General features: G+C 37.4%; 5 protein-coding genes across 7 annotated transcripts in view; 1 reads left to right on the forward strand and 4 right to left on the reverse strand.

Annotated features, from left to right (window-relative positions):
- rprd1b (regulation of nuclear pre-mRNA domain containing 1B) overlaps positions 1 to 2,497 on the forward strand; it is a gene marked incomplete at its 5' end in the record, with an annotated part of 6,770 nt that extends 4,273 nt beyond the window's left edge. Inside the window, 4 exons of the mRNA XM_079478238.1 lie at positions 3 to 22; positions 146 to 272; positions 539 to 714; positions 790 to 2,497. Coding sequence (XP_079334364.1) covers positions 3 to 22; positions 146 to 272; positions 539 to 714; positions 790 to 939 — 473 coding nt within the window. The 3' untranslated portion in view covers positions 940 to 2,497. The remainder of the gene's footprint in view (positions 1 to 2; positions 23 to 145; positions 273 to 538; positions 715 to 789) is intronic.
- LOC306907057 (uncharacterized protein) lies at positions 1,906 to 6,047 on the reverse strand. 3 transcript variants are annotated; one of them, XR_013787886.1, is made up of 6 exons: positions 5,953 to 6,047; positions 5,664 to 5,840; positions 5,233 to 5,386; positions 5,040 to 5,111; positions 3,606 to 4,929; positions 1,906 to 2,733 (listed from the first exon to the last, which is right to left on the reverse strand). XR_013787886.1 is itself a non-coding variant. In XM_079478883.1 (5 exons), the coding sequence occupies exons 2-5, from the start codon at positions 5,838 to 5,840 to the stop codon at positions 4,103 to 4,105; spliced, it is 1,248 nt and encodes a 415-aa protein (XP_079335009.1). In that variant the 5' UTR covers positions 5,953 to 6,009; the 3' UTR covers positions 2,006 to 4,102. The 3 variants fall into 3 exon arrangements, 2 of the variants coding, with proteins under 2 accessions (XP_079335009.1, XP_079335010.1); XM_079478883.1 differs by having other exon boundaries at positions 2,006 to 4,929; positions 5,215 to 5,386; positions 5,953 to 6,009; XM_079478884.1 differs by having other exon boundaries at positions 2,479 to 4,929.
- A 561-nt stretch (positions 6,048 to 6,608) lies between these two features.
- LOC306906798 (uncharacterized protein) lies at positions 6,609 to 10,010 on the reverse strand. Its single transcript, XM_079478457.1, has 4 exons — positions 9,900 to 10,010; positions 9,543 to 9,719; positions 9,115 to 9,286; positions 6,609 to 8,479 (listed from the first exon to the last, which is right to left on the reverse strand). Exons 2-4 carry the CDS (start codon positions 9,717 to 9,719, stop codon positions 7,626 to 7,628), a joined length of 1,203 nt encoding a protein of 400 aa, XP_079334583.1. The 5' UTR covers positions 9,900 to 10,010; the 3' UTR covers positions 6,609 to 7,625.
- Positions 10,011 to 10,615: 605 nt separating this feature from the next.
- Positions 10,616 to 14,161, reverse strand: LOC306906640 (uncharacterized protein; the record flags this gene model as incomplete). Its single annotated transcript, XM_079478239.1, has 4 exons — positions 10,616 to 12,669; positions 13,423 to 13,594; positions 13,821 to 13,995; positions 14,154 to 14,161. The coding sequence occupies 4 exons, from the start codon at positions 14,159 to 14,161 to the stop codon at positions 11,849 to 11,851; spliced, it is 1,176 nt and encodes a 391-aa protein (XP_079334365.1). The 3' UTR covers positions 10,616 to 11,848.
- A 461-nt stretch (positions 14,162 to 14,622) lies between these two features.
- LOC306906799 (uncharacterized protein) lies at positions 14,623 to 17,364 on the reverse strand. The gene is made up of 2 exons (XM_079478458.1): positions 17,203 to 17,364; positions 14,623 to 16,224 (listed from the first exon to the last, which is right to left on the reverse strand). Exons 1-2 carry the CDS (start codon positions 17,261 to 17,263, stop codon positions 14,924 to 14,926), a joined length of 1,362 nt encoding a protein of 453 aa, XP_079334584.1. The 5' UTR covers positions 17,264 to 17,364; the 3' UTR covers positions 14,623 to 14,923.
- Between the last annotated feature and the right edge of the window lie 5,567 nt (positions 17,365 to 22,931).

The following is a 22,931-nucleotide window of genomic DNA, read 5'->3' on the forward strand; positions in this document are numbered from 1 at the left end:
TGATGCTGCCGCTCCTCAGCTGGTACGAATGTCCCGGACATTTCATCAGAAATGTTGAATTTCACTGAAGAGTCCTTACGGTTGTGTGTATAAATCAGATTTTAGCATCAGATAAGTGTTGCATTAAAGGGATTTTACTCTACAGACAGAGGAACTGGTGAAAGCCCTTCAGGATCTCGAGAACGCTGCATCCGGCGATGCAGCCGTGAGACAGAAGATCGCCTCCCTGCCGCAGGAAGTGCAGGACGTCTCTCTTCTCGAGAAGATCACAGGTAGGGTTGAGAATCAAAGAACTTGTTCTAAACCGGTTCCATGTAAGCGTCCTGATAAAGTGCAGATCTTGATCAGAGGTCCACATGGACACACATAAGGCTCTTATTCATTCTGGTTCTGTTGATGTTTATTTCATTTTGCGATTTGATTTCAGCCAAAATGACCTTAATGAAAACGAGCTTTTATCCACAGCGACTTTCAGATGGGTGGGTATTTGAACACTAGAATAGACCGAAGGTCAACTAAACTTTCCTTCATTTGGCAGATAAGCAGGCAGCAGACAAACTCTCAAAGACGGTAGATGAGGCGTGTCTCCTGCTGGCCGAGTATAACGGACGCCTGGCGGCCGAGTTAGAAGACCGACGTCAGCTAGCCCGTATGCTAACAGAATACATCCAAAGCCAGAAAGAAGCGCTCAGCGAGAGGGAGAAGAAACTGGAGGTAGGAGAGTCTTGAAAGCATCGGGAACATGTTGAACGATTGATTCATGAGTTCATTGTTTGATTTTTATTGCAGGAATTCAAGCAGAAACTCGCTCGGGTCACACAAGTGCGCAAGGAACTTAAATCCCACATCCAAAGTCTTCCAGACCTCTCTCTGCTACCTAATGTGACAGGTGGTCTCGCCCCGCTCCCCTCCGCTGGAGATCTCTTTTCCACTGACTGAACGTCTGACAAGCGCCGACCCTCTGAGACTCAAAGTCCCTCTAAAATCTGAGACTTCAGAAATATCAGAACCAAGAGCGGAGCCCGATTCTGATGCCACCAGCCGAACTCTCTCTTTTGGCGATTTTCCTGCAAGAGCGAAACCTTGACGCTATCAAACTCATCAGTCAATTTGAATGAAATGTGATTCAGAGTGTGAAAGTTTTCCTTTGAGTGAAGTTGTTGTGAAAAAGGAGCAGCCTTTGCTTTGTGTTATGTCAGTAGATATTTAGTTTTATGGCTTTCATGGATATCTTTGCGTTTGTGGTTTTGGAAACGACTGAACGTGAGAATTAAATTTTAAACAAAGTCACTGTTACAGACTGAGTTCATGATATCACCAGACATTCGACATTTACAGATATTCGCTGGTTTATATTTGGTTTCAGATATCCTTGATGTGTGCTGATATTTGTGAAAAGAATATAGTACGATCCTATTAATTGATCATTGATTTAATGTTGCATACATGTTGGGAATAACCATTTAACATTAATTCAACATTATCTCTATTCTATCTGCCATCAGGTTTGTTTTATGGTCACTGTGTGTTTATGTAACTAACTATGGCCAAACACTTCAGTTCAGAATGACCAAATTTCATTTTTAAGGGCTTTTTGGGAAAATGTTCTGTGAATATTTCAGTACAAAGGAGAATCGGCTTATATTCTGCATCATGGATTCATTTTTGTTTGCATCATGAAGATAAACTCATTCTTATAGATATATTTTCTTTTAATTTGGTTAGTTGGCACATTTAGTGTAGTCAATAAATTTTACTAGATGAGTTTTGACTGGTGTCAATATGGTTTAAACTAAATTGACATAACAGAGGACTTTAAAATAACCTCATCCATCATTTTAAAACACTTTCGATGTGATTTAATGAAATACTTTCATACTTCACATACATCCAATTTTTTTATTTAATTGCAGTCAAAAGTGCCCCCAGTCCTTCAGAACTGTTAGTTGCTAACATTATTCCAAAATATCTCTCTTTGTGTTCAACCAAAAAAAGACATTTCATGGGCATGAACAATTCAAGACAGAATTTATTTTTTTGGTGGAGTATCCCTCTATGTAAAAAAAAACCTTTCCAGATGACAGAAGTAACTTTAAAACTAGTGTTGTGAAGTAATCAAATGTCAAACAAGAACAATATTTGTAACAATAGCAGTTTAACAGGTTCCTGCAGAAGCTCTCAGGGATCTTCAGTTTTCTGAGGATGAACTTTGCAACACTTCCTGTGAATCTCCAAATGTCTTAGTTCTGTAAATGTCAGTTCACACAAGAAGCACAGGTAAGATTTCTCCTCAATGTGAAGTCTGTGGCGGGTTTATTTACTGGGCAGATGTAGTAAAAGTTTTACCACATTCAGAGGACATGAGATGCTCTCACATTAGTTGTAAAAAAAGGTATTTTTGGCAAATGGAAGAAACGTGAGGTTTGTCTGAATGAGTTTTCATGTTACTCTTCGGGTCATTTAAAAAAATAAATGCTTTACTGCACTGTTCACACTGAAATGATCTCAGTCCAGAATGACAGAGAAGATGATCTCTCAAAGAAGATGCCCATGAAAAACTCTTTCCACACTCATGACATCTGTAAGGCTTTTCTCCAGTAACTTCACCTCTTTCTTCAGCTGACAGATTTCTGTCATCAGATCATCAATATCCAGCATAGACAGATCAGTTCCTACTGACTTACAGCACATCACATCCACCTGCACCTTCATCATCATCATCATCATGGACATCTGAACACAACATCACAATCATGTTCACACTCATACAACGAAAAACACCATTTTAACACGATTAATATAGTATATCGTCTAAAAAAACAGCAAGTTAAGTGACAAAAACACAAATTAAAAAATAAACAAAGCCCAAAACCCCGCTGTCAAAAATACAAACGACTCTTTCTTCGCGTGCTTTTGTCCTGTCACGTGGTGCGTTTGCGCCCTCTCCTGGACTGGAGACTTGGCGCAGCGTCCGCTTAACAACAGTGGTCAATAGTTTTAATGTTTAACTTTATATTTTTGTCATGCCCTTTAAAGATAGTCTGGTCAACTGTAAACTTTTCTACATTCACGCACTGAGAATCAGAAACATAAAATGATATTACAAGAGGTCTCTATTCTGACAGCAGACGTCTCCGAGATGTCTTGCAGATGTAAATGAAGATGTCAAATAGACGTAATCTGTATATTAGGGTCTAATTTGCAAAGATGTGTGAAGGTTCTAGACATCTAGTTCAGATACATGGCACCACGGCCAGGACACAGAAACAAAGTTCCTGCTAGCCATCAGTTCCCTGATCTGAACCCCACAGGAAAGAGCAGGATGAACTGAAAAGGAAGCACCAACATCTTAAGAAATTGTGTATGGAGGAATAGTCCAAGATCACCTGTCAGGTATTCTTCAACATCATCAGATATTACACGAGAAAAATCAGAAGGTGGCAGAAATAGTTCAATGAAGGGGTAGAAACTCAAACGAGTGAAAACATTTTAGAATGTTCAGCAAAAAAACAAACAGTAAGCGAGAAACAATCTTTTCTTTCTGCAGAAAGTAATTCAAAGAAAGAAGACACATTACTCCCCAAAACGATAAAAACAACACTTACCGCTGCTGAAACTGTAAACTTCATGTTGAAACTCTCTTCACGTGCTGGACTGGAGTGAAATGTCACTTAACAGTCGTTTACCATAATTGTTGATTACTTTAAGATGTTTTATTTTGATCTCATGTCAATGTTGACAATTGTAAGTGGCACATTCAAGCATGAGACTCACATTACAAACCAGTTCGGCTCTAGATTTAAAGACTTCCACCTAAGAAACCGTGGAAACACAAAACGTTTAATCTGTTCATTTTAGTAAATTATGGAAAACAATAAATCAACATGTCAGATGCACTCTCAAAACACTTTGATCATCAGTAACTTGAACCTTCACTTAACTTAACATGATCCCAAAACTCAGGTTGTTCAACACTTATACAATAATGATAAATCATAAACATAGCTGAATTAACATTTCTAGAAAACCTTATTTTTGCTGAATTATTACATTATTGTGCTCTGAATGTTTTACAAACTTCACAAGTAACAGTGGTTACAAGTTACTGGTGAAGATCTTCATGAGGATGAACTGTGCAACACTTCGTCAAGTGAATCTCAAGACGTCTTGATTCTTTAAAGCAGTGGTGAGATTTCTGTTCAGAGCACATATGCGATGCTACACCTGTGTGTATTTTTTTCTTGTGATTTTTAAGTTTGGAGAGGTGTGAGAAGGTCATTCCACAGATGGAACAGACATACGACTTCACATCTGTATGAATCTTCATGTGTTGCTTCAGGTTATTTGCAGAAATAAATGCTTTACTGCACTGTTCACACTGAAATGATCTCAGTCCAGAATGATAGAGAAGATGATCTCTCAATGAAGGTGCCCATGTAAAACTCTTTCCACACTCATGACATCTGTAAGGTTTTTCTCCAGTGTGAATTCTCGTGTGCCTATTAAGGTGGTCTTTACGATTGAAGATCTTTCCACACTGCTCACATGTATAAGACTTTTCTCCAGTGTGAATTTTCATGTGCCTATTAAGGTGGTATTCAAAACTGAAGGTCAATCCACACTGGTCACATCTGAACGGCCGTTCTCTAGTGTGACTTCTCATGTGCAAAATAAGTTTGGATTCAAATGGAAAGAAATTTCCACACTGGTCACATCTGTAAGGGCGTTCTTGAGTGTGAATTCTCATGTGCCTATTAAGTTTGGATTTAGATATAAAGATCTTTCCACACTGAGGGCAGGTATGAGATTTCTTTTGTGGGACACTCTCTTCTGTCCTCAAGCAGCTCTCGGATTCTTCTCCAGTCATGACACAATTTTCCTCCTTAATTTCATTCGGTTCTGAACTTTCCTCCTTCACCTTCACCAGGTCTAAAATAAACAGAGAAAATCATTATGGTTAATACCACATTAGGCACTTCTGTAACTATTACAATAGTATTTATGTCATTACCGATCACACACGAAGGGAAGATACACACCTGAATAAATCGAATCAGTCTTTTCATTTTGTTGCTCTGATTCTGTGATTTCTGTTTTCACCTCCACCAGGTCTAGAATGAAAACAGAAAAACACATTATGAAAACTACAACACAGTAAAAAATGCACAGAGTTCTTCTGAAACTACAATGTTAGCGTTTGTTGAAGATACATGCATGAATAAATCAAATCGCCTCTTTCTGTTTGTTCTTCTTTGATTTGTGTTTTCAGCTCCATCTCACAGTCCAGCAGCTTCACTGATGTCTTCTGCTCTTCATTACAGACAGAAAGCAGAAGATCTGGAGATGTTTGATCAGTGACGTCACAGAGAGAAACACCACAAACATCCTGAAAACAACATCACAACAAACACACAATAACATTCAGAGATTAAACACTTTTAAACTAGTATGAAGACCAATGTAGGATGTATAGGAATCACACGCACAACCTTAGTGTGAATGACAACTACTAAAATAAAAGGCCTAGCAAACACAAATGTTTATCCACACTTAACTGATATTTGATGATTTACTATCTACTACACTTAAAACAATGCTCATCTTTATATTTGTCAGACAGTCACTTATGTTAAAGATGAAATGAATGTTGAATGCGTCCAAACCTTTGTGTTGAGTTGGTCTCTCTCTCTGAGTTTTGTCTCCAGTAACTTCACCTCTTTCTTCAGCTGACAGATTTCTGTCATCAGATCATCAATATCCAGCATAGACAGATCAGTTCCTACTGACTTACAGCACATCACATCCACCTGCACCTTCATCATCATCATCATCATGGACATCTGAACACAACAAACAACATCACCAACATCTGATAAATCAGTTAAAAAATTCTTCTTTAAAACAGTGATATGATTTTAACATGGTAACATCATGCTAACACACAAAACTAACCGCTGCTGAAATCAAAGCCTGAAACTGGACTGATTTTCTTCACGCGCTGCGGTTTTCTGTGACACACGTGACGCGTCTGCGCCACCTGCTGGTCTGGAGGGAAGCGCAGTGTCCGCTTGACAAACAGAAATGAACTTAAACTTTTGTCTTGTTTTAATGAAAGTCACCGTAGACAATTGTAAGCTGCTCTGCATTCGATCACTAAGAATCTTCATACCAACCTACGTTTTTAAAGAAAACTCATTAAAGTGAACAAATGAATATATTCAGAATACACAACAGGAAAATCAAATTGAAGTGCTTAACATTTCTCCACCACTTCGCTGACTGATACCTCTGAAGTCTGGAAAGTACAGACTATCTTTGCGAATATCTTGTCACAAATACGGCTGGACTATATCGTAAAAGTGGCTTATTTTTGTCAATAAAAGTCTAAATATCAAAAGTGCATTCACTCAAAATTGTGATGCATAGTGATTCATCTTTATTGTGCTCATATGCAAACATGCCATGTATACATGAAAGTATATCATATAAAATGAAATAATTTCATGCATATAAATAATACTGCATCTCTTACAGGGATCTTCTGATGTGGATGAACTTTAAAACACTTCTTCATGTGAATCTCAAGATGTCTTGATTTGAGAAAACTCTGTTGTTAATCTGTTTACTTTATTACAATATGGACAACATTATGTAAACTCATAACAGATGCGAGCAAATATGAGTTAAATCGCATTTAATCTCTCCAGAAAATAAAAGTGTCTCAGACAACCAACAGTGCAGCAAAACATCATTAAAAACAAGTCATTTTACAAAGTAATACAAATAAATGATCACATAAAGCAGTTTGGCTTATGAAATTCGACCATCTGTAGTAATATAACAAGTAGAGTAATGAGTAAATAACTATAAAATAATGTTAGACTGTGCTCTTTTGTGTTGTTATTGAGCACATTTGGGTAGAATAGGAGCATGTGTGCACATTTGTACACTTTAACCACCTCCGAGGATATTTGGGGTCTCAAGTCAATGGCACTGTTATTTTGGGGGTCGCGGGCTGAAAGGTTTGGGAACCCCTGATCTAGTGCACTTGCTTCTGAATGCCTCAAGTTAAACTATTTATAAATCACATTTTCACATTCACAAACCTTGAAAACTTTAATGGCTCATTGTGTTATGACAAGTTTAAAGGTCCATTGTGTCGTTCTTTGGAGGATCTATTGACAGAAATGCAATATAATATTCATAACTATGTCTTCAGAGGTGTATAAAGACCTTATATAGTGAAGCGTTATGTTGTTATTACCTTAGAATGATCTTTTTCTATCTACATACACCGCCGGCGCCCTTGCATGAATTCATTGTGTTGTGTCAGCCGCAGTAGTGCTTCAAAAGAGAGGAAGGAGGGGTGGAGTGAGCCGATGGTTGCAATTCACAACCTCAGTGCTACGATTTTACTGACTGAACCTTTAATTCCAGACTGAGGATCAGATGAGCTGTTTCTATTCAAAACACTTTGATCATCAGTATACAGAAACTTCACCAGATCCCAAAACTGCACAAACCTCTTATTTGTTGACAATACCACCACTGCTGAAGTAAGATTCCTACAAAGGTTTTTTTCTGAAATGTTACAGTAATGTTCTCTGAATGTTAAACAACTAATTTTAACAAGTTACTGCTGAAGATCTCATGGATCTTCTGATCTGAACAGTTTCATGTGGATGAATTTTGCAACACTTTTTCATGTGAATCTCAAGATGTTTTGATTTGAGAAAACTCTGTCCACATGATGAGCACATATGAGATCCCACACCTGTGTGTGTTCTCTTCTTGTGATTTTTAAGTTTTGAGAGGTGTAAGAAGGCCTTTCCACAGACGGAACAGACATAAGGCTTCACACCTGTATGAATCTTCATGTGTTGCTTCAGGTTATTTGCAGAAATAAATGCTTTACTGCACTGTTCACACTGAAATGATCTCAGTCCAGAATGATAGAGAAGATGATCTCTCCAAGATGTTGCCCATGTAAAACTCTTTCCACACTGATCACAACTGTAAGGTTTTTCTCCAGTGTGAACTCTAATGTGCTCATTAAGGTGGTCTTTACGATTGAAGATCTTTCCACACTGCTCACATTTGTATGATTTTTCTCCAGTGTGAACTCTCATGTGCTCTTTAAGGTGGTCTTTACGAACGAAGATCTTTTCACATTGCTCACATTTATAAGATTTTTCTCCAGTGTGAATCTTCATGTGCCTTTTAAGGTTGTATTCCCGGTTGACGGTCAATCCACACTGCTCACATCTGTACGGTCGTTCTCTAGTGTGAATCCTCATGTGCCTATTAAGATTGGATTTATATGTGAAGATCTTTCCACACTGAGAGCACATGTGAGAATTTTTGTCTTCATTCTTCTCAGTGTTCGAGCAGCTCACAGGTTCTTCTCCAGTTATGAGATGATGGTGATTCTCCTCCACTTCATTCAGTTCTGAACTTTCCTCCTTCACTTCCATCAGGTCTAAAATAAACAGAGAACATCATTATGATCAATATCACATAGTACAGAAATGCAATGACAGGGTTGCCAACTCTCACACAGGCTCAATCTCGTGCTCACTCTGTCCAAATAAATTTCATGCCAAATTTGAAAGCCAACATAAATTTAATGGGTAACAGCAACAAACGGCTCATACGATTGTCCTTCTGTCCTCCGACTTGAAGTGCCTCTACGAAGGCTTGCTTTGGATAAACCCACTTATACCATGGTCATTTGCCAAGTTAAAGCTGTTATTGATGTTTGTGTACAGTGTAATTTTGTTTAGACCTGTTTGACAGGTATTTCTTCTGTTAATTTCAAACATTGATCAAACTGACTGGAACTAACCCTGCATTAAACGGTTTTAATGCACACCTTCCAGCACATTTCCACTTTAAAGCTCCATAGAAATATATTTTCTAGTAAGTACCAGAAAGGAATAGTCAGTTCAACACAGACAACTGTGTGGGGTTGTGTAGCAAAAGCAAACAAAAGAGGAAAATCTCCCCCTGCAAACAAAGTCACCCAACAGACGGCATCCCTGCACTGAACACTTCTGTGTCTGTTACAATAGTGTTCATGTCATCACCAGTTAAAGATGAAGAGAAGACACACACCTGAATAAATCACATCATCTTCATCTGTTTGTTCTTCTTTGATTTGTGTTTTCAGCTCCATCTCACAGTCCAGCAGCTTCACTGATGTCTTCTGCTCTTCATTACAGACAGAAAGCAGAAGATCTGGAGATGTTTGATCAGTGACGTCACAGAGAGAAACACCACAAACATCCTGAAAACAACATCACAACAAACACACTTAAACTAATATGAAGACCAATGTAGGATGTATAGGAATCACACACAGAACCTTAGGGTGAATGACAACTACTACAATAAAAGGCCTAGAAAACACAAATGCTTATCCACACTTAACTGATATTTGATGATTTACTATCTACTACACATATAACAATGCACATCTTTATATTTGTCAGACAGACAGTCACTGATGTTAAAGATGAAATGAATGTTGAATGCGTCCAAACCTTTGTGTTGAGTTGGTCTCTCTCTCTGAGTTTTGTCTCCAGTAACTTCACCTCTTTCTTCAGCTGACAGATTTCTGTCATCAGATCATCAATATCCAGCATAGACAGATCAGTTCCTACTGACTTACAGCACATCACATCCACCTGCACCTTCATCATCATCATCATCATGGACATCTGAACACAACACAATCATCTTCACAGACTGCAAAACATGATTGTACTGTTATTAACGTTACACGCGAAACATGAATATAATCTGAAGATTTTAAAGCATCCAGAAAAAAAGTTACCAAAAGCAAGAGAAAACACAAATATCAAACAAATGATGAATAACATAAACAACACGACACTCACTGCTGTTGAAACCGTGAGCTCAACTTTCTTCACGTGCTGTTTTCTGGGACACGTCACGCGTTTGCGCCACCTGCTGGACTGGCTGATGACGCAGCGGTTACCAGAGTAACCAAAGCATCTTCTTCTTCTTTTGGTTTTATGGCGGATTGCGAACAATCTTATAGGTGCATACCGCCACCTCCTGTGATGGAAGGCGAAGAGAATTGACTATTTGCCTATAATCTATATGTTCATCAACTGTTCCTGATAGATTTAGATACTGCGCTCACACAAAATATTATTAACGGAAAATTCCAAACATTCTTTATAAAGTTCTTCTTTCAGACACCTTCTTACTGTATCATATGTAGAACATAGCAACAAAACATCTATCGTCTCATCTATTAAACATATATCACACAAACCTGTTTTTGTCCCTATAATATACAATGTATGATTAAGATTTGAATGTTCTGTCCTTTAATGTGTATTAATGATCTGCTCCTTATTACTCATGTGATGAATGACTTTACTTTTCTTTATGCTTCTTTGTATCTTATAATATTTTCTCCCTGTTTAATGAAAGTTACCCGATCATCTCTATTAACATATGTTCAATGTTGACAGTTGCAAGCGCCACATTTGAAGCAACGAGATTCACATTACACAGCAGTTCTGACAGATCTTGATAACAAATTAAGACTTGAAGCCTGAAAGCTAAGAAAAGGCAAAATGTTGTAATTCTGTTCACTTTATTAAAATATGGACAACATTATATAAACTCATAACAGATGCAAGCTTTTTTTACCCTAAAATTTTTGTTTAATCTAGTGTTAATTTCGTTTGAGGGAGAATTTAAGGGAGAGGTTGGATGTCTATGAATATGCATTTATCAAGCCTCTGTGGAAATACTTCTTAGATGAAGTTGAATAAACTATGCACATGCTTTGACATTCTATTGATTTGTGCTTATTTGTAAAAGAGATACTTAAAATCAAATATTAAAACAAATTTCTCAAACGACAAGAATCAATGTGATTATAATTTTAAGCAAAATATATATATTTTTAAACCATTATAAAAAGGGACAAAGTTTTCATTGACTAAAATGAGACTAAAATGCATCGACATTTAGTCGACTAAGTAAAACTTGACTAAACAAAAACAGGACATGGATTACTAGATAAGATGATAACGAAAGTGTATTTGTCGTGGGACTATATCTAAGACTAAAAAAATAGCTGACAAAATTAATACCAGTTTAATCGCATTTAATCTGTCTCAGACAACCAACAGTGCAGCAAAAACATCATTAAACAAGTCATGATCACATAAAAGCATGGAGTTAAGCGTATGAAAACCTAGTGCACTTGCTTCTGAATGCCTCAAGTTAAACTATTTATAAATCTCATTTTCACATTCACAAACCTTGAAAACTTTAATGGCTCATTGTGTCATGACAAGTTTAAAGGTCCAGTGTGTCGTTCTTTGAACGATCTATTGACAGAAATGCAATATAATATTCATAACTATGTCTTCAGAGGTATATAAAGACCTTATATAGTGAAGCGTTATGTTGTTATTACCTTAGAATGATCTTTTTCTATCTACATACACCGCCGGCGCCCTTGCATGAATTCTTTGTGTTGTGTCAGCCGCAGAAGTGCTTCAAAAGAGAGGAAGGAGGGGTGGAGTGAGCCGATGGTTGCAATTCACAACCTCAGTGCTACGATTTTACTGACTGAACCTTTAATTCCAGACTGAGGATCAGATGAGCTGTTTCTATTCAAAACACTTTGATCATCAGTATACAGAAACTTCACCAGATCCCAAAACTGCACAAACCTCTTATTTGTTGACAATACCACCACTGCTGAAGTAACATTCCTACAAAGGTTTTTTTCTGAAATGTTACAGTAATGTTCTCTGAACGTTTTACCTGTCCAACAAGATAAAAGTCACAAGTAATTTTAACAAGTTACTGGTGAAGATCTCATGGATCTTCTGATCTGAACAGTTTCATGTGGATGGACTTTGCAACACTTCTTCATGTGAATCTCAAGAGGTCTTGATTTGAGAAAACTCTGTCCACATGATGAGCACGGGTGAGATTTCTGTTCAGAGCACATATGCGATGCTACACCTGTGTGTGTCTTCTTCTTGTGATTTTTAAATTTGGAGAGTTTTGAGAAGGTCATTCCACAGATGGAACAGACATACGACTTCACATCTGTATGAATCTTCATGTGTTGCTTCAGGTTATTTGCAGAAATAAATGCTTTACTGCACTGTTCACACTGAAATGATCTCAGTCCAGAATGATAGAGAAGATGATCTCTCAATGAAGGTGCCCAGGAAAAACTCTTTGCACACTCATGACATCTGTACGGCTTTTCTCCAGTGTGAATTCTCATGTGCTCATTAAGGCTGTCTTTACGAACAAAGATCTTTCCACACTGCTCACATTTAGAAGATTTTTCTCCAGTGTGAATTCTCATGTGCCTGTTAAGGTTGTATTCACGATTGAAGGTCAATCCACACTGCTCACATCTGTACGGCCGTTCTCTAGTGTGAATTTTCATGTGTGCATTAAGATTGGATTTACATGAGAAGATCTTTTCACACTGAGAGCAAATATGAGAATTTTTGTCTGTTGTTATTTGAGATTTGTTTTGTGGGATATTCTTCTCAGTGTTCGAGCAGCTCACAGGTTCTTCTCCAGTTATGAGATGATGGTGATTCTCCTCCACTTCATTCAGTTCTGAACTTTCCTCCTTCACCTTCATCAGGTCTAAAATGAACAGAGAAAATCATTATGACCAACACCACATAGTACAGAAATGCAATGATAGGGTTGCAAGCTCTCATGCAGGCTCTATAAGTACATCTCTATAAAAATGAACCATTTTATTTAAGTTTTACTATAATATGTAAGGGACAATCCAGGGCTAGATGTAGAGACCAAGAACACCCCGTCACTGAGTGCCTCTACGAAGTGCATTCAATTCCCTTAATCCCTAAATGACTTGTATTTTCGACAGTTAATTTCAAACATTGATCAAACTGACTGGAACTACCCGTGCATTAAACGGTTTTAATGCACACCTTACAGCCAATCAGAATCAACTATTCAAACAGACCATGGAATGATTGTAGAAGAAAAATCATCAATCATTTTCCTAAGGGAACACTTGAATAAGTTCATATTGTTATCGAAAAGAAAGAGAATCATCTTTTATATTACATTTTTACAAGGAACCTCCCAGACATGCCCACTTCATATGACATCATCTTACTGTGGCACATTTCCACTTTAAAGCTCCATAGAAATATATTTTCTAGTAAGTACCAGAAAGGAATAGTCAGTTCTACACAGACAACTGTGTGGGGTTGTGTAGCAAAAGCAAACAAAAGAGGAAAATCTCCCCCTGCAAACAAACCCACCCAACAGACGGCATCCCTGCACTGAACACTTCTGTATCTGTTACAATAGTGTTCATGTCTTTATGTCATCACCAGTTAAAGATGAAGAGAAGACACACACCTGAATAAATCACATCATCTTCATCTGTTTGTTCTTCTTTGATTTGTGTTTTCAGCTCCATCTCACAGTCCAGCAGCTTCACTGATGTCTTCTGCTCTTCATTACAGACAGAAAGCAGAAGATCTGGAGATGTTTGATCAGTGACGTCACAGAGAGAAACACCACAAACATCCTGAAAACAACAGCACAACAAACACAGAGTAACATTCAGAGATTAAACACTTTTAAACTAAAATCATATTTATTTAATACACATGCGAAGCAGTCTGAAGGTGAGAAAATGGCGACAGATGTTTTGGGTGAAATACTAAACAGAAAATGATCAACATGTTACCAAAAGCAAGAGAAAACACAAATATCAAACAAATGATGAATAACATAAACAACACGACACTCACTGCTGTTGAAACCGTGAGCTCAACTTTCTTCACGTGCTGTTTTCTGGGACACGTCACGCGTTTGCGCCACCTGCTGGACTGGCTGATGACGCAGCGGTTACCAGAGTAACCAAAGCATCTTCTTCTTTTCGTTTTATGGCGGATTGTGAACAATCTTATAGGTGCATACCGCCACCTACTGTGATGGAAGGAGAAGAGAATTGACTATTTGCCTATAATCTATATGTTCATCAACTGTTCCTGATAGATTTAGATACTGCGCTCACACAAAATATTATTAACGGAAAATTCCAAACATTCTTTATAAAGTTCTTCTTTCAGACACCTTCTTACTGTATCATATGTAGAACATAGCAACAAAACATCTATCGTCTCATCTATTAAACATATATCACACAAACCTGTTTTTGTCCCTATAATATACAATGTATGATTAAGATTTGAATGTTCTGTCCTTAAATAAAGGCGGCACATTTAAGCAACGAGATTCACATTACACAGCAGTTCTGACAGATATTGGTTAGAAAGGCTTAAGGGCTCAGTTTACTACATTCGAAATTGGAAAAACGACCGTCTGTGAACTAAAAACTCAAACTAAATCTGGTCCAGATGACAATTTGTTTCACTAGTTCGCCGCAGCAAACAGTAAACCACCAGAAACAGAGGGGTGTTGGATTGTTCGGAAAAACTGTAGTCTCTCAACTTTTACTCTCAGCTTCGTTTTACCCCAAAACACAGAACGAAAGCGCAATTCGCCTGGACTATGCCGACCCCTTTAAGAAACTCAAAAACACAAAATGTTGTGATTCTGTTCACTTTATTAAAACGGGGCAACATTGTATTAACTCATAACAGATGCAAGCAAAAATGAGTTAAATCGCATTTAATACCTCCAGAGAATAAAAGAGTCTCAGACAATATACAGTGCAGCAAAAAACACAGTTTAACAAAAATATTTTCACATAAAGCACCTTATTTCTTGAGCCCCGTTTCAAATAATACCACTGCTGAAATAACATTCCTACAAAAGTTTTTTTCTGAAATGTTAACTTGCCTGACAAGTAACATTCAGAGAACAACAAAGAAAAACGTCACAAGTAATTTTAACAAGTTACTGCTGAAGATCTCATGGATCTTCTGATCTGAACAGTTTCATGTGGATGAACTTTGCAACACTTCTTCATGTGAATCTCAAGACGTCTTGATTCTTTAAAACTCTGTCCACATGATGAGCACGGGTGAGATTTCTGTTCAGAGCACATATGAGATCCCACACCTGTGTGTGTTTTCTTATTGTGATTTTTAAGTTTTGAGATTTGTGAGAAGGCCTTTCCACAGATGGAACAGACATGAGTCTTGACACATGCATGACTCTTCATGTGTTTCTTCAGGTTATTTGCAGAAATAAATGCTTTACTGCACTGTTCACACTGAAATGATCTCACTCCAGAATGACAGAGAAGATGATCTCTCCAAGACTTTCCCCACGAAAAACTCTTTCCACACTGATCACATCTGTAAGGTTTTTCTCCAGTGTGAACTCTCCTGTGCGCTTTAAGGTGGTCTTTACGATTGAAGATCTTTCCACATTGCTCACATTTATAAGATTTTTCTCCAGTGTGAATCTTCATGTGCCTTTTAAGGTTGTATTCACGGTTGACGGTCAAACCACACTGCTCACATCTGTACGGTCGTTCTCTAGTGTGAATTCTCATGTGCGCATAAAGATTGGTTTTAAATGTGAAGATCTTTCCACACTGATCACATTTATACGTTTTTTTAATAGTGTGAATTCTCATGTGCCTATTAAGGTTGTATTCACGATTGAAGGTCAATCCACACTGCTCACATCTGTAAGGTTTTTCTCCAGTGTGAACTCTTATGTGCTCATTGAGGTGGCCTTTACGATTGAAGATCTTTCCACACTGATCACATTTATACAATGTTTCTCCAGTGTGAATCTTCATGTGCCTTTTAAGGTTGTATTCACAGTTGACGGTCAATCCACACTGGTCACATCTGTAAGGTCGTTCTTTAGTGTGAATTCTCATGTGCGCATAAAGATTGGTTTTAAATGTGAAGATCTTTTCACACTGCTCACATTTATAAGATTTTTCTCCAATGTGAATCTTCATGTGCCTTTTAAGGTTGTATTCACGGTTGACGGTCAATCCACACTGCTCACATCTGTACGGTCGTTCTCTAGTGTGAATCCTCATGTGCCTATTAAGATTGGATTTACATGAGAAGATCTTTCCACACTGAGAGCACATGTGAGAATTTTTGGTTTGAGAATTCTTCTCAGTTTTCAAGCAGCTCACAGATTCTTCTCCAGTTATGAGATGATGGTGTTTCTCCTCAATTTCATTCAGTTCAGAACTTTCCTCCTTCACCTTCATCAGGTCTAAAATAAAGAGAAATGTTTATTCGATTTTCCCTTTCTAATAACTTCCAATTGTAATTGCCACCAAATTAATTTGTATTGAATTAGGAATATTTCATAAATATTCCATGTCACTTTAATGCATAATTACAAAATTCATAAAAAATTGCGAATAACTTTTGCAAAGTAAATCCTTATGAAAATATCCCATTTGAGTCCAAGCAAGATATTTATAAAAGAACCATGGATAATTTTCCTAAAGCAAGACCTCAATAGGTTCATATTTGTTACCCTGGATTATAAACCATCTGAAAGCTGAATAAACTTTCCGTTGATGTATGGTTTGTTAGAATAAGACAATATTTGGCTGAGATACAACTATGAAAATCAGGAATCTGAGGTTACTGAAAAATCAAAATATTGAGAAAATCACTTTCAAAGTGAATCAGAGGCGCTGCAGCAGACCTTTTCTAAAACGAAACAGGTTTGTATTAAAGCTCTCCTTTGGATTTACGCTGTAATGACGTTGTGTAGAGTAGATGGACCCAAAAGTAGACATTTAAGCTTTACATATATACACCAAACTTGATAAGAGTGGTTTCTAAAGAGTGAAGTTTGTGGGCGTGTTTCTGACCATTTTATCGGCATCCACACATAAAATAAACTTTTTAAATATTTACAGTTGGACATTTGCTTAATATGTGGAACATGATCTGTGCTCAATATCCTTATGATTTTTGGAATAAAAGCAAAATCGATTATTTTGTTCAATTCGATGTTTTGTTGGCTATTGCCAGTTATGACTGGTTTTGTGGTCCAGTGTCACATTATAGAAAATAAACAATGAAAGCAAGCAAACCCCACCCGATCCAGGACGACAAATATCACTCCAACCACAAGCCAAAGACGGCATCCCTGCACTGAACACTTCTGTATCTGTTACAATAGTGTTCATGTCTTTATGTCATCACCAGTTAAACACGAAGAGAAGAGACACACCTGAATAAATCACATCATCTTCATCTGTTTGTTCTTCTTTGATTTGTGTTTTCAGCTCCATCTCACAGTCCAGCAGCTTCACTGATGTCTTCTGCTCTTCATATAAATGATGAAAACACGAACAACACTTACTGCTGTTGACACTGTGAGCTACTGTTCTTCTTCTTCTTTACATTTTATGGCCAGCTTATTCAAGTGCATACCGCCACCTACTGTACCGGAGTGTGTAAATCAATTCTTTAGTACTTCAGTGAGAGATAATAATAAATAAATAAATAAATATATATATATATATGTATATATATAAGAAAAAAATAATACAAATTCTATATGTTGAGGTATAACCCTGTCGATTTAAGAAAGTCAACGAGAGCTTTACTTCCTCACTCATCCCTAAAATCCCCTCTGTTTCTTCACGTGCTGCTGTTTTCTGTGACGCGCGGGGCTCTTGCGCCCCCTTGAGGGAGACGCGGCCTCTGCTTGACAACAGTTGTTCAGTTACTGAAGTGGAAATTGATCTTGTAGTTTCAAAAAATTGCTCAGCAAAGAAGGTTCAGGTGTCAATGAGTTCACTTTAATTGTACGAGCCAAAGAAAGTGAGATCTTCCCAAAGCATCTGAAAATACAGTGTTTTCCGGCCCATAGTTATAGTGAAACTTGAAAGGGGGTTTCCTCGTTAAACCAATGTTATCTCTTATTTTAATAACCATTTGCTATTCTTCCGCCACCAATAGATCCCGGGCAACACGATGCATTTTTAATCGTGGTTGGCTCATTATTACCTCATTTTTTAAAAGATCTGTATACAATGTTACAACTCAGGTACACTGGTCAGTGGTTTTCTGTGCATCATCCTCTGAACATTATTAAACTTTCGGCATCAGGCTTCTAGGTCTCACAGACTGGATTTTATATTTCTGTATAATATTCAAAAGTGCTCTTAAACATGCGTATTAAGTGGATTTATGAGTGAGCAGGCATACGGATTGTAACATTACATCATCCGCATAATTCATTCACATACAATCATCTTTGGATAAATGTGGTTTCAGATCATATTACTAATATACCCACATATTGAAATGTTTCTATGAATACTTAATACTGTTTAAGTATAATATGACTGTGGAAAATAACAGTGCTCAGTGCATGTAAAATCAGCATCAAATCATCTAAAACAGAAATTACACAATTTTACCCGCTCATCTCTATGGTTTACTATTTTAAAATGTTTTACTTTGGTCATATGTTTCAATAAGACAATGTGTACTGTTGTAAGCAGCACATTCAAGAAGTGACAATCATCTTACACCAGTTCAGACGGATCTAGATGAGAAATTTAGGTGTGGAGACCTAAAGTTAAAGTCGCCATGAGACAGAAGTTGCGATTCACTGCTATTCCATATTGTGACGTATATCCAAGTGAAAGTTGTGTGTTGGATCCCGGGGATTGCAGATACCTATGTAAAATGTATAGGGTAATGCTATGTAAGTCGCTTTGGATAAAAGCATCTGCCAAATGCCTGGACAGTCAGTATAGTCCTGAATCTTCTTGGTTGCTGACGTCATATGGTGAAGAGTTTTTGTTGAGAGGAGCTTAATGTTTTTGAATAAAGATCACGACTAAGTGCAAATTAATAAAAAAAGGTGTGCACGTATCATTTATTATAATCACTGCAACTCTATAAATAATAAAGTTATGGTGACTTTATTAAAGAGTGATATTGCAAAATATCACTTTCAACAATATAATATAAACTCAGAACAGATGCAAACATCGCATTTAAGCTCTCCAGAGAATGAAAGAGTATCAGATAACCAACATTACTTTTACAAAGTAATAGAAACATATTTTCACATAAATCATACATTACATTGATGTTCTCTGAATGTTTTACCTGTTAAACGTCACAAGTAATTTTAACAAGTTATTGCTGAAGATCTCAGGGATCTTCTGATCTGAACAGTTTCATGTGGATGAACGTTGCAACACTTCTTCATGTGAATCTCAAGACGTCTTGATTCTTTTTTTTTTATAATTAGTATTTTATTGATTTTTATTCACCACTGTTACAAAATAGTCTTCACAGAAGTCAACATTACAAATGAGATCTTAACAGAGATGATATATATGAGAAACAAAAATAGCAATGAAATGAACCAAAAGAAATAATAAAATAAAATAATAAAAATAAAATAACACATAAATCAAATGTTTCACAATAAGCACCACGCTCTCATCTGGTAGCAATATATTGCACGTATTTCCCCCATTTCGCCACATATTTTCCCGCCCTGTCATTGATGTTGAAAGAGAGTCTTTCATATGATGCAACCTTCGCCAGCTCCGCGTTCCACTCCTGGATAGAGGGCTCACCTGGGTTCCTCCAGTTTCTCATTATTATTTGTTTTCCGATCATTATACTGGTCTGAATAAAGTCCGCTGATTCACATTTCGATGTCATTTGTGGATCATTCAGAACATACAACCTCGGACAGAACTCCAAGCTAATCCGTGTAATGTTTTCAATGCGCTCATGAATCTTAAACCAATAATTCTGAATCATGGGACATTCCCAGAGCAGATGAAAAAGAGTTCCTTCCGACCTGCAACATTTCCAGCAATCTGCATTATCCCTCAGCTTCATCCTAAACAGCCGGGTCGGAGTCCAATAAAAGCGATTAAGAATCTTAAACTGAATTAATCTAATTTTAATGTCTCTTGAAACCCTTTTGATGTTTTCACAAATGCGATCCCACTCTTTACGTGTGACATCAATATTCAAATCTGCCGACCACGTTAACATTGTTGCATAAGATATGGTAACTGTCTGCTGAAATAACATTGCATAGAAGATAGCAGCCTCATGACCCCCCCCCCATTATTTTCGTAATCTGAGAGAGAAGGTTTGATTGCTGAGGTTCTATTCCTCTCCCTATGACAGAAACCAACAGGTGACGCATTTGTAGATACTTCCAGAAATTATTTCTGGGCAAATTGTATTCATCAGCCAACCTTTCAAATGACTTTATATTATCCCTTTCATATAAATTTGCTAGTGTAACAATTCCCTTTTCCACCCAATCTTTCCATAGGAGGGAATGTTTATTAATGCGTAATTTTGGATTATTCCAGATACAAGAGTCAGAATTAAGATGGACATTGATATTAAAAGCTTTAGAAAACTTCTTCCACACATTACAAAGGTTGGTTATGATAGGGTGTGATTTTAATTTGGAGGGTATGTTGCTGGACAAAACATTTATAGGAGTGAGTGGGAAGAACAAACTCTGTTCAATCTCAAGCCAGGGAGGGGCTCTCTCAGGTGGCAGTGTCCACTGAGCTATATGTCTCAGGCAGAAGGCATAGTGATACAGGGCTAGTTTAGGGAGGCCCATTCCACCCTTATTGATTGACACCTGGAGCCTTTCTAATTTTATCCTTGCACGTTTACCATTCCATAGAAACTTTTGACAAATTTGGTCGAACCTTTTGAAGTATTTTTGGGATATCGCAATAGGAAGACATTGAAGCAAATAATTCAACCTCGGAATACAGTTCATCTTCAGGACATTGACCTTTCCCCATAGCGATAAAAATAGTGGTGACCATCTATCTATATCCAAAGAAATTTTATTAAAAAGTGGGTCCAGATTCTTTTCGATTATTTGATCAATTTGGTGAGGGAACAAAATGCCAAGATATTTTATGCCTTCAGTAGGCCACTGAAACTGCCCCGCCCGAAATAAAGTTTTTGGGCAGTATAGAGTCAGTGGAAGGGCTTCTGACTTAGACCAGTTGACTTTATACCCTGATATTTTGGAGAACGAGTCTATAACGTCCAATAGTGCTGGGACAGATCTGACTGGGTCCGAGGCAAACCACAAAATATCATCCGCATAAAGAAGAAGCTTGTGTGTAGACTCATTAATTTTAACTCCCTGAATATTCTGATTCATGCGGATAGCTGCTGCAAGAGGCTCAAGAGCCAGACAGAAAAGTCCTGGCGACAATGCAGAACCCTGCCGGGTGCCTCTATGAAGTGTGAAATAAGAGGAAATCAGACCATTTGTTCTCACTGCGGCCTGTGGGTCTTTGTAAAGAATATCTATCCATCTGAGAAATGTTTGCCCAAATCCAAAAGTTCTAAGCGTATGAAACATATACCTCCATTCCAGCCTATCAAACGCTTTCTCAGCATCAAGTGAGATCGTTGGAGTCCCGCACTGACCACATAATATTTATGAGCCGTCTCACATTATCAGAAGAATTTCTCTGTCTAATAAAACCCACTTGATCAGGATGAATAAGTGACCCAAGTGTTTTATCCAATCTATTTGCAAGTATTTTAGATAAAAGTCTACAATCAACAGCTTGGTTTAAGGAGGGGGGTAATTTGCCAGCTTCAAATGCTTCTGCAATCATATTTTCAAATAATGGTAATAGGTCTTCTGCGTAACATTTAAAAAATTCAGCTGTAAACCCATCCTGACCGGGAGATTTACCTGATGGTAAGGCCTTAATTGTGTCCAGTATCTCCTGTGAGCTAATAGGTAAATCTAAGTCCTCCTGTTGTGAGACACTCAGTTTTGGAAGATTTAATTTGTTAAGAAATGACATTATCTCTTTGTCTGTGGCAGTGTTTTCAGATGTATAGAGATTTATATAAAATTTCTTGAATGCATCATTTATTTCCCTAGGTTTAGTTGCCTGGCTTCCATCCCCAGTCATCACTGCTGCAATCGAAGATTTGGACTCTTTTTGTTTAATGTATCTAGCCAAAAATTTCCCTGCTTTATCCCCCGATTCAAAAATAGTTTGTCTAGCCCTGAACAAAAGATATTCAGTTTTTTTGGATATAATAATATTATATTCAAATTTAAGGTGGGTCAATTCTTTTAAACTAGATTCAGATATATTCCTTTTTAATTTAACTTCAGTGTTCTTAATTCTCCTTTCGAGGTCTATGAGTTTAGCAGCATTGACCTTCTTCTTATGAGAAGAATATTGAATAATGAATCCCCTTAGAAAGGCCTTCATAGCCTCCCAGGCCACTATGGCAGAGGGAGCTGTGGGGACATTGGTCTCCAAATATAGCCTAATCTGGTTCCGAAGATCCTCCTTAAATCCCACATCCTGCAATAGAGATGAATTAAAACGCCACATCCGTGATCTTTCTGTTTCCTGATATGGGGTCATTTGTAATCTGACTATGGCATGGTCTGTTAACAGAATACTATCAATTACACAGGATAATGTGGCAGGCAGCAAGGAGTTAGAAATTAGAAAAAAGTCTATTCTTGAATATACTTTGTGTGCTCCTGAATAAAAAGTATAATCTCTGTCCGTTGGGTGGTTCAGCCTCCACACATCTGTTAGACCCATAGATGAACACATTCTCTTAATGAGCACAACAGAGTTAGGCGTTCTACTTAATGTTGGTTTACTTCTGTCAAGGATTTGATCTAAAACATTATTGAAGTCTCCTCCCAGAATTATGGGGTACTGTCCAATATCATGCAACTTATTTTCCAAGTCTATGAAAAATGTAGGGTGATCGACATTAGGTGCATATATATTGGCCAATATTAAAGTATGCCCTTGTATCTCTGTTAGTATTATAATTATTCTACCCTCCTCATCTTTAACCTCCCTCTTGAGCCTGAATTGTAAGCCTTTGTTAATTAATATGGCCACTCCTCGACTTTTAGAGGACCCAGCACTAAAG

The sequence above is a fragment of the Barbatula barbatula genome, assembly GCF_947034865.1.
Source record: "Barbatula barbatula genome assembly, chromosome: 17".
Taxonomy (NCBI): Eukaryota; Metazoa; Chordata; class Actinopteri; order Cypriniformes; family Nemacheilidae; genus Barbatula; species Barbatula barbatula.

Bases quoted from the DNA above. Each gene is read 5' to 3' on its own strand.
- LOC306907057 (XM_079478883.1), bottom strand. From the start codon at position 5,840: ATGTCCATGATGATGATGATGATGAAGGTGCAGGTGGATGTGATGTGC. The intron at 5,112-5,214 runs GCATGTATCTTC...TTTTCATTCTAG, and splicing joins AGGCGATTTGATTTATTCAT to ACCTGGTGGAGGTGAAAACA. The intron at 4,930-5,039 runs GTGTGTATCTTC...TGTTTATTTTAG, and splicing joins GACTGATTCGATTTATTCAG to ACCTGGTGAAGGTGAAGGAG.
- LOC306906798 (XM_079478457.1), bottom strand. From the start codon at position 9,719: ATGTCCATGATGATGATGATGATGAAGGTGCAGGTGGATGTGATGTGC. The intron at 9,287-9,542 runs GTTTGGACGCAT...TGTTGTTTTCAG, and splicing joins GAGACCAACTCAACACAAAG to GATGTTTGTGGTGTTTCTCT. The intron at 8,480-9,114 runs GTGTGTGTCTTC...TGTTTATTTTAG, and splicing joins AGATGATGTGATTTATTCAG to ACCTGATGGAAGTGAAGGAG.
- LOC306906799 (XM_079478458.1), bottom strand. From the start codon at position 17,263: ATGGAGCTGAAAACACAAATCAAAGAAGAACAAACAGATGAAGATGAT. The intron at 16,225-17,202 runs GTGTGTCTCTTC...TCTTTATTTTAG, and splicing joins AGATGATGTGATTTATTCAG to ACCTGATGAAGGTGAAGGAG.